Raw genomic sequence first — 16,185 nt, 5'->3', positions numbered from 1 at the left:
GCTGGCTCAGGATGGAGGACAGAGTAAAACAACTTGCACTGAGCCTAGTCTATAAAATCTGCTACACCTCCCTGATACCGAAGTTCATGTCAAACTACTTCCTTAATGACCGCCATAACCACAACACCAGGGAGAGCTCCACAAACCACCTTAAACCCAGATTCCGATCTAACAAAGGTCTTAACTCATTCCCTTTCTATGCCACATCAATGTGGAATGCACTCCCAACAGGTATAAAAGTAAGTGCATCTCTTTATTCCTTCAAAACCGCTCTAAAACAACACCTCCAGGCAACTTCAGCACTTTACTAATACGCTCCTCCATTCACATCCCATCTCCTCGGATTATAAACAACCTAATGTAAATAATCAAATGTACTTCTAATGTATATACTTGTTCATATGCTATCTGAACTCACTATGTTCTCTGCTGGCTGTACATATCCTACTAAATAAGACCTACACTGTTTCAATGTCCACATTTCTCTGTTGATGCAATTGTTGATGACTGAAGTACTGATATCAACCAAAGCTCCTCATCCCACCCCCCGGAAATAATGTAAATAATTCAATGTACAAACTATGGTGATTACCTGTGTGATGACTGTATTATGCCGATAGTATATATTTGTACCATGAATTGATTAACGTGGACCCAGACTTAAACAAGTTGAAAAACTTATTCGGGTGTTACCATTTAGTGGTCAATTGTACGGAATATGTACTGAACTGTGCAATCTACTAATAAAAGTATCAATCAATCAATCAATACACACAAAAACCCTTTTTACTGTTCTTATCTACCTTTGAATCATTTTTAAATCAGTGTTTAATAATATATGGATTTTATTTAAATGTATTTATTACAAGCATTTGTATGTCACTATTGTTTTCATTTATGTAATTTTATCATTACTTGTACTCAATCTACTGTCCTATGTGTGACTGTACATCTACTGCCTTAACACACACTAACCGTAGTTCAGCTTTGGCACACATATCTGGTGTGCTTATTTATGATCAATACACGCCGACAATCTGATTATAAGACCCTCTGTGTGTGGCGCTCCGGACTATAATTGATAGATGTGGTCTTACACAAATGATAAAAAAAACCCGCGCATTGCAATGGTAATACGATAGATCTAGTGCTTGTCGGGGGTGTCACCACCTCCAAAGTTATGATACTCCCGTATGCTTAAGTAATGTCCGATCACTACCTTATAAAATCCGAAGTTCTGACTCATTGTGTCAACAAGCTAATAATAATCACTGTTTGAGCAGCTGCAACATTAATATTGGCGCCATTCCCAAATTATGTGGGCTCTATTGATAACCCCACCAAGAACTTTAACGATGCCCTGCGCATTACCATTGATTGTATAGCACCGCTAAAGCTAAAAAAGACCCCTAAAAGGCTTACCCCATGGTTTACAGAAGAAACTAAAGCTCATAAACTATCATGTAGAAAGCTGAAACGCAAATGGCGCGCAACTAAACTTGAGGTTTTCCATCGAGCAAGGAGTGATAGTTTAATAACTTATAAACGCATTCTTACCTTAGCTAAAGCTAATAACTACTCATCCTTACGTAAGGATTACATACATAATCCTTACATACATAATCTCATCCAAAAATGATCCTAAATATTTGTTCAATACAGTAGTATTGCTAAACCAACAAGGGACTCCTCTCAGTACCTCCACCCACTCGGCAGATGACTTTATGAATTTATTCAATAAGAAAATTGAACTTGTTAGAAAGGAGATTAAAGACAATGCATCCCAGCTACAACTGGGTCAGATTAACACAGATACGAATGTATATACGGCGGATATATATCCAAAATAGTCTCTCTCTTTTTGATGAAATAACATTAGAGGAACTCCTATGGCATATAAATCGGTTAAAACAAACATGTTTACTTGACCCACTTCCTGGGAAACTTCAAGGAACTGTTTGTAATATTTGGACCATCAGTGCTTAATATTATAAATGTAGCGAAGAACAGCTGTCTCGTCAGCTGATGCGCGGGCTCGCAAACGCGGCGACTTGGCAACCACCCTAACGCCACTTAATAAAATTGTACTTTATAGTAGCGCACAGCCGCACCTCTATTCACCGAGGCAACCCCAGGTAAGGTGTATATAATGTATTTGATCAGAGCCGATCTATTACGTTCACGCGCAGGTATAGCGCGGCGAACTCCCGTCTCATCTGTTGGTGCGCGAGCCCGGTAATTAATCAGCTGTGTCAAATCAAGGAGTACAAAAGACGCCACCGCAGCGCAGGGTGGAAAAAAGGTTTGGTTCCTTACAGATAACTCAGAGTTGTGCCAAAAGTGTACCAAACGCTGAACGGACAGCGGGGTTTACTGCTAAAGACTGCTAAAGGCTGCTAAAGACTGCTAAAAACACTAAAAAGAAAAAAGAAACTGTTTCTTCATTTGTAGAAACTTTTGCAAACTACAAGAAAAAAAAATGGAAAAAAAATAATGGTCTGGTCTTTTGAGTGAAATCCAGAAGCAACATTAAGCATTGGTAAATCATTTCAAGTGTAGGATAAGCACAGTGAAAAAAGCAAGACACTTGACAGTGAAAAACCGCAGTGCCAGCTGTTTAAAAAAGCCCCTAAGCAAACCAGACTGAGTCTCCCGCATCCAAGTCCACCAACGCCCTTGCCAAGCCTCTGCTGTGTCCAGGCCCTGTGCTCCAAAGCTCTTAGCAAAGCCCAAAACGGCCGAGTCAAAATCCTTGCAGCAGCTGAAGAGGGAAAGAACGACTGCCAAACAGTGGTTTACCCGAGCTTTCAAAAAAGCAGTTATTCATCTTCTGCTCAAAAGACCTAACCTTGATCCTGACCTCATGGAAAACGACCTTCCCTTTATTTCGAAAATCCTCCAAAAAATGGTTGCACAACAGCGAAATGAACACTTAGCGTCTAAGAATCTCTGTGAACCCTTTCAATCCAGTTTCAGGGCAAATCACTCTACGGAGACAGCCCTCTTAAAAATGACTAATAATCTATTGCTAACGATGGATGCGTCATCAATGTTGCTGTTTCTTGATTTTATCAGTGCTTTCGATACCGTCAATCATAAAAATGTATTTGAATGTATCATATTGACGTACTGATGATATAACGTATTGATATATCAGATTTAGCCTTGTCTTAGTTTAACTACAAACGTACTATCTTACTGAAAGGATGCAGTCAGTCGCCCATAACAATGTGACCTCGGAGTATGTTAAGGTAATGTGTGGAGTTCCACAGGGTTTGGTTCTTGGCCCTGCACTCTTCAGCATCTACATGCTGCCGCTAGGTGACACCATACGTAAATACGATGTTTTCTCTCACTGTTATGCGGATGACTCCCAACTCTACATGCCCCTAAAGCTGACCAACACGCCAGATTGTAGTCATCCAGAGGTGTGTCTTAATGAAATTAAACAAATTAAACGCTAACTGTTTGCAACTCAACGCTAAGAACGCAGAAATGCTGATTATCGGTCCTGCTAAACACCGACATCTATTTAAAAATACCACCTTAACAACCAAACAATTACACAAGGCGAGTGGGTAAAGAATCTGGGTATTATCTTCAACCCAACTCTCTCGTTTGAATCACACATTAGTGTCACTAAAACAACCTTTTTTCATCTCTGTAGTAGCACAACAATTTGTTAAATGTTGTCCACTAGCAATGCTGAGATCATTATTCATGCGTTCGTTACATCCCTTCTCGATTACTGTAATGTTTTATTTTCGGGTCTCCCTGTGTCTAGCATTAAAAGATTACAGTTGGGACAAAATGTGGCTGCCAGACTTTTGACAAGAACAAGAAAGTTTGATCATACTACGACTATTCTGGGTCACATGCACTGGTCTACACGGTCTAATACCATCCTATCTTGCTGATTCCGTTCAAAGAACTCCGGCTTATTAGTGATTCTGTGACGCTTTGCTGGCATCGTGGTGTGGTTTTTGTTCTCTCGTGGGTGCAGTTTGAGATGGATACAGCGTGAAGGTAAAAAAGATGATTCATTTAACTATAAAAAACTGACTAGGAACAGAAAATACTTGCACGAAGGCACTACAAACAAAACCAACAGAAAGCGCTAGCATAGAAGCTAGGGTCAAACAACAGAATAGCGTGGAAGCTAAAGTACACAAAAGTCTTTATCACAATGCGGGAATAGCGACGTCACCTGTTGCATCAATTGATTGACTGATTGATACTTTTATTAGTAGATTGCACAGTTCAGTACATATTCCGTACAATTGACCACTAAATGGTAACACCCGAATAAGTTTTTCAACTTGTTTAAGTCGGGGGTCCACGTTAATCAATTCATGCCATTCAAAAGGCAAATGAGAATCCGAGAGCGAATAAAAAACAAGGGCAGGCTAAATAGAAAGGATCATCAAAAGCAGGTGCGCGTGAAAGATAAACGGCAGGTGACACAAATGGGTTACTATGGGAATGGAAACCAAACAGGAAGTGCCACCAGGAACTGAGGAAAACAAAACTAAACAGAATGGGATAACAAACAGAACAAAACCAGAATATGCCATGATCCAAGTAGCTGATGCAGGAGATGATGACATCTGGGATCTGTCCCTTCAGGGAGGGGGCTTATGTCGCTGATGCAGACGAGGATGAAGCTGGAGATGAAGCCGTCGCTGTAGCAGCAGACGAAGCCGGCGCTGGAGCTTGGAGTGTCAGTCAAGGAGCAAGCACTGGTGCCAGCCGGGATGCAGGCACTGGTACCAGCTGGGGTGCAGGCACTGGTGCCAGCCGAGGAGCAGGCACTGGTGCCAGCCGAGGAACAAGCACTGGTGCCAGCCGAGGAGTAGGCACTGGTGCTGAAGCAAGCCGAGGTGCAGGCACTGGTGCCAGCCGAGGAGCAGGAACCGGTGTCAGCCGAGGAGCAGGTGCTAGAGTGGGATCCAGCATTGAGTCTGCTGCTGGAGTGGGATCCAACAGAGTGTCAGGGGCTGGAGTGGGATCCAGCACAGAGTCCGGTGCTGGAGTGGGATCCAGCAAAAAGTCAGGTGCTGGAGTCGCATCCAGACCTGGACTAGGACTATGACACGGACTCGGACTAAGAGTAGGACTCAAACTATGACTAGGACTAAGACTAGGACTAAGACTGAGACTAAGACTGGGACTAAGACAAGGACTAGGACCAGGACTCGAACTATGACTATGGCTAGGACTAGGACTGTGACTTTGACTGTGACTTGGGCTTAGACTTGGGCTAGGACTAGGGCTTGGACTAGAGCTAGGGCGAGGGCTAGGGCTTGGACTAGGGCTAGGGCTAGCTACTGGTGCAGATAGTCGTGGTGCCGGGGGAGGCGGCCTAGGAGGAGGTAGCAGTCTGGTAGGCCGGAATACCGGTGGAGGTGGCCTAGGAGGAGGTTGAGGCTTGGCTGGGCGTAGCACAGCTACCAACACTAGCCCCCCCCCCCCCCCCCAAGATGCGGATGCCAGACGCGTTCCCTGTGGTCTGAAAACGCCTCTAGGCATAGGTGGAGGGAGGTACATAAAGAGGTAGATTGGGTAGGAGCAATAGTCACAGGGGGCGGGACCTCAGAAAACAGAGACTGATATTGTGACTGAAAACAAATGTCCTTAAGGAGTCTAATAGTATCATTTAAGTCCCCTGTGGACGACTGAGGAAGTGTATGTTTTTAAAAAAATAGTTTGTCTCCACTATCCTCCGGAGACGTTGGAGGAGTGACGTCACGACTGCAGTACCCGTGACTAACAGGCCAGCCGGAGGAGTGAATAGAGGGACAAAAAAAAGCATTACCAGATGAAAGCTGTGAGTCCTGGATGGGTTGCAGTTGGCTGCGAAGCCTTTCTCCGCGACTTCCGCCTTTGCTGACGCGTGCAAGCGGGGTGAGACCTGACGTCGCTGGACCGAGTGGAGTCGAGCGGGACTTGGAGACCTCCGAGCCCCCAGATCACCTCTACATCCGGCGCACCGCGGAATGTCCCAGCCTGCATCGCTTGGGCTAAACTCCTCGTCATCTCGTCGAAATCTTCGATCTCTGCTGCGAGAGAACTTCCGTTTGCTCAGATTCTCCTGTGACGCTTTGCTGGCATCGTGGTGTGTTTTTTGTTCTCTCGTGGGTGCAGTTTGAGATGGACACAGCGTGAAGGTAAGAAAGATTATTTATTTAACTATAAAAACGGACTAGGATCAGAAAATACTTGCACGAAGGCACTACAAACAAAACCAACAGAAAGCGCTAGTATATAAGCTGGGGTCAAACAACAGAATAGTGTGGAAGCTAAAATACACAAACGTCTTTACCACAATGCGGGAATAGCGAGGTCACCTGTTGCATCAAAAGGCAAATGAAAATCCGAGAGCGAATGAAAAACAAGGGCAGGGTAAATAGAAGGGATAATCAAAAGCAGGTGCACGTGAAGGACAAACGGTAGGTGACACAAATGGGTTACTGTGGGAACGGAAACCAAACAGGAAGTGCCACCAGGAACTGAGGAAAACAAATACTAAACAGAATGTGATAACAAACAGAACAAAACCAGAATATGCCATGATCCAAGTAGTGGATCATGACAGATTCCCAGAGCCCAAAAAAAGTTTGCGTGCTATAAAGCGTTTTCTACTCGCGCTCCAGTACTCTGGAATGCCCTCCCGGTAACAGTAAGAAATGCTACCTCAGTGGAATGCATTTAAGTCCCATCTTAAAACTCATTTGTATGCTCTAGCCTTTGAATAGACCCCCCTTTTAGACCAGTTGATCAGTCGTTTCTTTTCTGCTCTGCCCCCCTCTTATTCGTGGAGACAGGTGGCATAGATTTGGTGACAACAGAATGACGCGCCAGCTATCCAAAGTCGAGACCCAGGGTGGACCACTCATCTGTGCATCACTCGGGGTCGTGTCTGTGCTGTGTTTCCACTCAAGATTATCTCCTTCTGGCCCCACTATAAAATGGACTCTCACACTATTATGTTAGATCCACTATGGACTGGACTCTCAAACCTTTGTGCTAGATCCACTTGACGTCCATTTCACCGTTCGCCCAGGGCGGGGTCCCAACATCTGCGGTCCCATCCAAGGTTTCTCATTGTCATCTAATTGGGTTGAGTTTTTTTCTTGCCCTGATGTGGGATCTCAGCCGAGGATGTCGTTGTGGCTTGTGCAGCCCTTTGAGACACTCGTGATTTAGAGCTATATAAGGGAACTTTGGTTGATTGATTGATGATTGATTCTTGTTTCATTGCAGTTTTACCTTTTCTTCAATAAATATTCCTGCCAAGTACAACACATTGCCTGTTCATTAAAGGAATCTTTGAGGAAACGATTTCACGCCAGCTGTTACATTTTGCATGGGAACAGTATATAATAGGTAAAATTACAAAAACAGTGCAGTTATTCTTTAAGCTATGTCATCTAATTGGGTTGAGTTTTTTCTTGCCCTGATGTGGGATCTCAGCCGAGGATGTCGTTGTGGCTTGTGCAGCCCTTTGAGACACTCGTGATTTAGGGCTATATAAGGGAACTTTGGTTGATTGATTGATGATTGATTCTTGTTTCATTGCAGTTTTACCTTTTCTTCAATAAATATTCCTGCCAAGTACAACACATTGCCTGTTCATTAAAGGAATCTTTGAGGAAACGATTTCACGCCAGCTGTTACATTTTGCATGGGAACAGTATATAATAGGTAAAATTACAAAAACAATGCAGTTATTCTTTAAGCTATGTCATCTAATTGGGTTGAGTTTTTTCTTGCCCTGATGTGGGATCTCAGCCGAGGATGTCGTTGTGACTTGTGCAGCCCTTTGAGACACTCGTGATTTAGGGCTATATAAGGGAACTTTGGTTGATTGATTGATGATTGATTCTTGTTTCATTGCAGTTTTACCTTTTCTTCAATAAATATTCCTGCCAAGTACACACATTGCCTGTTCATTAAAGGAATCTTTGAGGAAACGATTTTACGCCAGCTGTTACATTTTGCATGGGAACAGTATATAATAGGTAAAATTACAAAAACAGTGCAGTTATTCTTTAAGCTATGGCAGAACCTTGTATCAAGATTATAAACAATTAAACGATAGCGAAGAGGGAGGTCCAGGTATCATGTTCTTTCGGTTACAATAGTACTGCTTTAGTGGGACTTAAGAGTATTAGTAGAGTTATGCTAATCGAACAAACATAGTGCAGACATGTTCAATTAATTGTTTTTCTACAAAATGACACATCATGGCCTGAATAGCCACTTAAAATCACAAAAAGGGTAAGACATTTACATTTTCAACATATGCACACAAGAATAGAATACAGATGTAAAGGGTATTAGAACGAAGCAGGTGATTCTTATCATAGCAGTTTTAGGCTACTTGAGGGGTTTAAATATGTTTCATTGATTCAGTTGAATGAACTTTGTTGAGGTGTACTGCTGACATTACATGCATGAAGTCAGTTGATAAATCGTATGCAATAGTTTGGATGACACAACAAGTTGAAACTGTGAAGCCAAAATGTTTGAAGGTAAATATCGGCGACAGACTTCAACATCAAGTTTACATGCTGTCTGCTTCATAGTCAGAGTCCAAACTTGGATATTTTCTGTTTTAAAGGCTGATTCTAGCTGAATGATTCCTTTATTGAAGTGGACTTCATGATCTCTGAAAAGAAAGAACATGGGGACAATATGAAACATAAAAACAAAGAGGGCATTCCCAAACAGTGTTCAAACAAGGGTCTGAGGAGTTTCTGTATTTACATATTTTACTAAATTTCCGGCATGACAGATGGTTACACAATTGTGTGTTTACAAGGGTTTACCATTTTCAAGTCATGGTGATTTTTTTTTTTATGTAGCATCAACATAAGTTACTTCAAGGCAACGTACACATATGAATCCAACACAAGCAAGCACTTTTTTGGTGACTGAGGCAAGGAACTATAGTGTTACTTCCCTGACTCTGATCAGGATAAACAGAAGAAAATGGAATAGATAACTGTTGAGATACACATTTTACCTACATGTTCATTTTTATGGGATATTTGACCTTGAGAATGGAAATATAATGTTAGAAATTCCAAGTGAATCCAATTTTTGAATTGATGTCAATCTTCGAATGAGGGATGTCTTGGTGAACCAAAAAAATCAAGTATGGCAGTATTTATTTGAAATTTTGTTCATGGTTTATACATAGTACTATGTATACAGTACTCACACAAATGTTGAATGTACCACAACATTTAGGCCAGGCATGGATAAATTACCGCCCAGGGGCTGTATGCAACTTGTTAGGATTTTCAAACCGGCCCGTTGGGCGTCTCCAAATTATATTTTGGAACTTTTATCATTGAAACTGGAGCCACCAATGTGCAGTGCATTTTTCAAATTACCGTAAGTCTTGAAATATAGAATGTATTCCAACGGTTGGCATCTGCGCTTTTGAGTGATATACAGGTTATTACAGAAATCTATGTCACATCAGCTCCAAGAAGACGAGGCAAGACATAGAGTGGGCGGACTTTGTTTACAGCAGCCAACCTGGGACGTGAGTGTCAGGGAGGGACTAGGAAGCAGATTTGTACAACAAAGTTCTGCAGTAAAGTGATATTACAAGGATCATTGTTATATGGATCTGTGAGTGATTATTGTCATTTGCGTTCATGTTTCTTGCTTCATTGTATAAGATCGAATTAAAGCGGTGGAGAGACATTCATATATTCCTAATAATCAGTCTTTTATCATTGACAGTTGATAATGAAAATCCCAATTATGGGTTTAAAATTCCATTCAGTTTTTGAGGTTGTCTTTCATATTATTTTTATGCATGACACTTTTTACAGTTAAAATATTGGGTCAAAAAACATTAAACACAGACGAACTCACAGTGTCATGCAAAAAATCTGAAGTAAAAGAATATGACCAGTGAGTATTGTCACACTATCATCAGTCAGTCACTCACTTTTCTGTTACACAGAAATATCATGCTGTTATCATGCCATACACACAGTATACGTGTGTGTGTACTGTGTGTTTATATATTTATATATATGTGTATATATATATAAATATATATATATATATATATATATATATATATATATATATATATATATATATATATATATATATATATGTATATATGCATGTATGTCTTGATTGGATTATCCAGAGAATAATGCTCGATACCGTGGTAGAGCGCAATATGTAGGTGTGGGAAAAAACACAAGACTACTTCATCTCTACAGAAATGTTTCATGAGGGGTTCCCTCAATCATCAGGAGATTTTAATGGAAGCATTCACATACAATGGTTTATATAGGGCACAGAGTGGGTGGGTACAGGCAGGCGTAGGGTGTGGTGATTGGCTCATGTGTTACCTAGGAGGTGTTTCCGTCTGTGGCGGCATGTTGAAATGATTTCACTGCGCTTGTTGAGGGATGACAGGTCTGGATGATATATAATAAACAGTTTCTCTTTTAAGCATAGGTTGCATCTTTTATTACCACTGTTGTAAGGTGTGCTGGATGCAAGAATTTGCCATGTTATTGAATATTCAACATTATTGCCTTGAGGTTCCAAATGTGCTTGCTGAGTTCTGTAGAATTCCGCAAAGTCCGGTTTCTAAAGGAGGCCTTGTGATTATTCCTTCTGGTTTTAAACTCTCCTTCGGTTAATCCTACGTACGTGTCGTATGTGTTAATGTCCTTGCGTGTTACCTTTGCTTGGTAAACGACCAATGTTTGTAAGCACCTCCCGTTGAGAGGGCAATCAGTTTTCTTGCGACAGTTACATTCCTTATTGGTTTCAGAGTCGTTTAGTCCGGGGGTAGGCAGTCCTTTTGCAATTGCTTTGTTGTGGTTTGAAATGATTCGTTGTATGTGATAGAGTAGGTTACTCTGTATATGAAATGCTGATCTGATATATTTTTAGGACAAGGACTCCGCTCAGAGAGTAGGCCACAGAGAAGCTTTCAGGCACTCTTTAATGATGAAGTTGAACAAGTGGGATTTATGTTTGGGTAGGTGTGTGCGTGTGCGTGTGTGTGGTCTAAAGGGAACACATACAAAGAATGATTAGGATACATTGATGCAATATAATATGCAATAATGTAACAGGATATTTATAATATTATATCTAATATAATACACTCTACAAGGTTTTATAAAACAAATGTACAAATAAATGTACATGGACTATTAAATCAGTCCAATAGAGATGAATGAGGAATAAGCACTGTTGATTAAGACAGCGCTTGAAACGTGGTCTGTGTCGCCATCTAGTGGTAGGATAGGGTAACTACTGTGTAACAAGAACTATTAACAGGGCAAAATCTGAGCTGGCGAATTATATCGTCAAACAGAAACATTGTTGCAAACAAACACTCGGTTAAGGCTACCTCTAACACATTACAGGCATTTTAGCATTATTAACCGTGCTATATTCGACATATACTTACATTTTAGTCAGGAACGCACACAATGCTGTTTACACAATCACCCAAGAGCCCATACTATACAGAAACGCTACAAACAGGAAATTACGTCTCAGAATAGATCGCCAAATTAAGAGCACAGGAAATCTAACATCTCAAAACTGCGTCAGAATAAGATAAGACTAAAACACTTTCTGACACAGCCTCCCCCAAATTTAGCTATAAATTTGAAATTCGAAGGAAAGTGTTATGTTAGTCAGTGTCATTCTCATCTTCCCAAGCCGGCAACCGCACCAGGCGTACAACGGGCCGCAGGTAAGTCCGTCCCTTGATCTTCACTTGGGCTGCTCGGACTCGGCCATCTGTACCAGGGCAGGTCTTAACTACTCTGCCGATTGACCACTAGGACCTGGGTAGTTGTGGGTCAACCACCATCACGACTTGTCCAGTAGTTAAATTGTCCGTATCCTTATCCTTATCCTTTTGTAGGTCAGGAAGATGGTATCGAATGAAGTTGAACCAAAAATGGTCCGTTAGTACCTGGCTGTGTCGCCACCGCCGTCTGCTCAGTAACTCACTGGATGCATATATGGCCTGTGGAAGCGATGCATCCCGTCGTCCCATAAGCAGTAGATTTGGAGTGACTGGGTCTGGATCTGCAGCATCTGAGGAAATGTACCCAAGCGGCTTATCGTTGAGTATCCCTTCCACTTCAACCAGTACAGTTTGCAGTACAGGTTCTGACTCAGTCTGCTCCAGCAGTACCACTTGGAGAGCTGCCTTTATTGACTTGATTTCTCTTTCCCAGGTTCCTCCAAAATGTGGGGAGCTTGGAGGGTTGAAGCGGAACTCGATCTTTTGTCCTGCCAGTTGTTCTTGAGGAGACGCTTCCAAGGTCTGAAAGCTTGCCTTAAGCTCAGCAGCGCCTCCTCAGAAATTAGTCCCTCTGTCGGACAGGATTTCAAATGGCTTACCACGGCAAGCAATAAAGCGGCGTAGTGCCATTAGAAAAGAGTCAGTTTCGATGCTTTCAAGTAAGTCGAGATGCACACATCTTGTCGTCATACAATTAAATATAATTCCCCATCGCTTCTCTGTTCGTCGACCCACCTTGATATTATAGGGAACAAAGCAGTCCACTCCTGTTGACCAGAATGGTGGCTTATATAGGCGGAGACGTGCAGGGGGCAAATCAGCCATCTGAGGAGCTACAGGGCTTGCGCGCCACTTTTGACATTCCACACAGCTGTGCTGGTGGCGTTTAATGGATTCTCTTCCTCTCAGAATCCAGAACCTCCTTCTCATTTCGGCAAATACTCGCTCAGGACCTGGTTGAAGAAGTTGGTTGTCATACCTTTTGATGAGGAGTTTGGTGACATGGTGTTTGGGATCAAGGATGATAGGATGCATAGCATCGGGATCTAATTCCTCTGCTCTACGGAGCCGGCCTCCCACTCTCATCAGGCCGATCGCTTTATCATACTCAGGGGCGAGCATGACGAGGCGACTTTGCTTGGAGATAGGTTTGTCTGCAGAAATCATTTCCACTTCTTCAGAGAAGGCTTCACTCTGTGATTGTCTTAGCAGGTGAAATTCGGCCTCCTGTGCTTCTGCAGCTGTCATGGCGGAAGTTTCCTGGTTGCTAGCCGCCCCATGAAGGCTCTCGTAAGTGGCTTTGATGAGATTGTCCCAGTTATCTATGTTGGAGATAGACATTGTGGGTGTAGTACAGGTTGTGACTCCACAAAACACCGTCTTTCGGAGTTCCTCTTCATCCTGTTCTTGAGCTTCCTTCAAATTTAGCTCCAGCCATGTGTCGGGATGCCGAAGGAGAAACTGTGGGCCTTGACCCCATCGGTTAGGTTGGGTAAGATCATGGAGGGTCTTACCACGAGTGAGGTCATCGGCGGGATTTTCATGTGTGCTGACATAGCGCCATGTTGACCCTTCCACCAACTCTTGAATTTCCGCAACTCTGGTGCAAACGAAGACCTTGTATCGGCATGAGTCCGATTTTAGCCATGTTATGACTGTGGTTGAATCAGTCCACAATGTGATCTGCTGAGGCAAGAGTGACAGTTCGTTCATAGTGACTTTAGCTAACTGTGCTCCAGTTAGAGCTGCACATAGTGTGAGTCGTGGCATGGACAACTGTTTGCGGGGACAGACACGTGACCTGGCCATCACAAATGCCAAGTGGATATTACCTTTGTCGTCTTGCGTACGCATATATTCCACTGCCCCATAGGCTCTCTCGGATGCATCACAAACGATATGTGCTTGTTGGCAAGGTGGTTTTGTGTCTACGGAAGCTGGTATATAGCACCTGGGTATTTCTAGTTGTGGGAGGTAGACCAGCTCACTCTCCCGTTGTGTCCATATCTCCAAGAGAGCTTTGGGTTGAATTTGCTCATCCCAGCCGACGGCAACTTTCCATAGGTCTTGAATGAGAATCTTGGCTCGAGTGGTAAATGGGATAAGATACCCCAGTGGGTCGTATTGTGTTGCCATAACTTTGTAGACGTTTCGTAGAGTGGGCTTGGAATACTCTACTCGTCGGTGACGGTATCCGAGGCGATCTGTGAGGGAGTTCCAACGAAGGCCCAAAGCTGGGTCTTCGGGCTCCTGCTTGGGCTGAGACAGCCAAAGTTCCGTACTCTTGGCTTTGGCCTCAGCAAGAAGGTGTGCTATTACAGTTGGATCATTACTGGCCCACTGCCTTATGTCAAATCCTCCTGTGGCCAGCAGCATGCGTAGTCGATCGACTAGGATCTTAGCTTGGTCTGCAGTGGTGAGGCTGGTTAAACAATTGTCCAAATAGAGTGCGGTTTCAACTGTGTGCACAAGGTCTTCATACCCCGTCTTGTTGTCTTTCACATGCCTCTGGAGGGCGTATGTTGCACAGCAAGGACTACAATTAGTTCCAAAGGGCAAAACTTGCCACTCATATACGGTGGGCTCCTCTTCTCTCTTCATACTTCTCCAGAGGAAACGGAGGAGGGCTTTGTCTTTTGGTAACAAGCAGACTTGGTGAAACATACCTTTGATGTCACCACTGACAGCCACACTGTGTTCCCAGAAGCGAAGAAGTACCCCGAGGAGTGAAGGGCTTAGGGTTGGACCAGGCAGTAGCTGACTGTTAAGGCACTGTCCGTTATGTTGGGAGGAACAGTTATAGACAATCCTGGCCTTACCATTGTGGTGGACCACGTGGTGCAGCAGATACCAGGACTCCCTTAGAGTTGTCTTCTGTGGATGCAAGCAGAGGTTTAACATAGCCTAGCTGTTCTAGTCTCTGGATTTCTTGACAGTAGGTGTCTGCCAGGGCTGGGTCTTTTGACAGACGACGCTCAGTGCTCCGTAGCTGTGGAATCAAGGCATTCTTTGGAGCCCATAGGAGAAGGCTCTCATTTTGCTGGAGCAGCGGCACTGCATACCTTGTCACTCCGTCTATTTGTATTTTAGTAGTGCATTGCTCTAGCAGTTCTAGGGCCTGTTGATCTTCTTTGGAGCGAGTAACAGTTTTAATGTTCACATAAGGGGATATGTCAACTTCCCACGGACGCTCAATATGGCGCTGCAGCTCAGAGTTGGGAGACATATTGCAGTAGCAGTGGGAATATTCACCAGGAAGTTGGTTTAAGTTGGCTGGACCTTGTAATGACCATCCAAGAGGAGTACACACTGCTACAGGGCTTCCAGGTGGACTAGCTCTTACTGGATGCCTGGGGATGAGTAGATGTGGGAAATCAGACCCAATGAGAAGTAATGGTTGGATTCTGTCTACCAGTGGAAGTGGAAGTCCTTGCAGATGGGAATATTTGCGCATGAATGATTTGACAGGATAGCTGTGCTCAGAAAGACTTAACTCGTCAGCCGTGAATGCATGGTGGATTTTGTATCTTTCTTTGGGCACATGAGCTGGGGGTATTTCAAATGAGAGAGCAGCTCCTTGTAGATAGATCACCTCATGTCGAACAGTACGCAACGGAAGGTTCTCTGGCTCTTTAGTCAAATGGAGTTGTTGTACAGCTGATGGAAGTATGAGTGTCCTCTCTGATCCATCATCAAGGATAGCGAAGCCTTCTAAGGACTGTTCAGCATTGTACAGGCACACATGAACTAACTTTAGCATGACCTTTTTTGGTCGGTTTGGATAGTTAACATAGACAGTGTCTGGAGTGGTGCTGACCATCAGCACCTTCTTGGCTTCTTGATGGCACACATTGTGGAGCACAGTAAGATGGTGCTGCTTACAAACTTTACAGGGCTTCTTAAGAGTGCATGCCTCAGGTGTGTGGTTCCTGCCGCATCTCCAACAGTTTCTGTCTTTGATCCATGTGCCAATTTCTGATGCAGAAAGGGTTTTGAATTTGGTGCACAAGCTCAAATAATGTTCATCGGTGTCACAGTATGGACAATATGGCTTGGCTGAATTGGTACTGTGAGCTGAAACAGGCGTTGTAGCTTGAACTTGGCTCTCTGTGTTGTAATACACATTAGATGGATGCCCTTGTGCTCTGTTGTATCTTAGCTGACTTTGTCTGGTCTTGGAAAATGTAGGCTGCTCTCGATGAGATTCACTTTGCTTGAGACTTTAACTGAAGCCAGGTGGAGAAGTCTGACGGTGTGTATGTTCTGTCTGTTCCAGTTCTCAGAATACCGTTGCTCAAGCTATACTCAACAAAGCTGTCTCTATAGTTGGCGGGCAATTTGCTGAGTAGTCAATCGACGTGAGAGCC

The 16,185-nt window shown here is 43.3% G+C and overlaps 1 protein-coding gene across 2 annotated transcripts in view; it reads right to left on the bottom strand.

Moving 5' to 3' along the window:
• Positions 1-5,363: 5,363 nt before the first annotated feature.
• LOC133564415 (uncharacterized) overlaps positions 5,364-16,185 on the bottom strand; it is a 211,266-nt gene continuing 200,444 nt past the window's right edge. The window contains exon 12 of one of the 2 annotated variants that reach the window (XM_061918734.1): positions 5,364-8,671. In XM_061918734.1, coding sequence (XP_061774718.1) covers positions 8,670-8,671 — 2 coding nt within the window. In that variant the 3' untranslated portion in view covers positions 5,364-8,669. The remainder of the gene's footprint in view (positions 8,672-16,185) is intronic. The other variant, XM_061918735.1, reaches the window with a different exon arrangement.

Source organism: Nerophis ophidion, linkage group LG13 (genome assembly GCF_033978795.1).
Source record: "Nerophis ophidion isolate RoL-2023_Sa linkage group LG13, RoL_Noph_v1.0, whole genome shotgun sequence".
Classification (NCBI taxonomy): domain Eukaryota; kingdom Metazoa; phylum Chordata; class Actinopteri; order Syngnathiformes; family Syngnathidae; genus Nerophis; species Nerophis ophidion.
The sequence above is the reverse complement of the archived record's forward strand: the minus strand, read 5'-3'. Positions and strand labels throughout refer to the sequence as shown.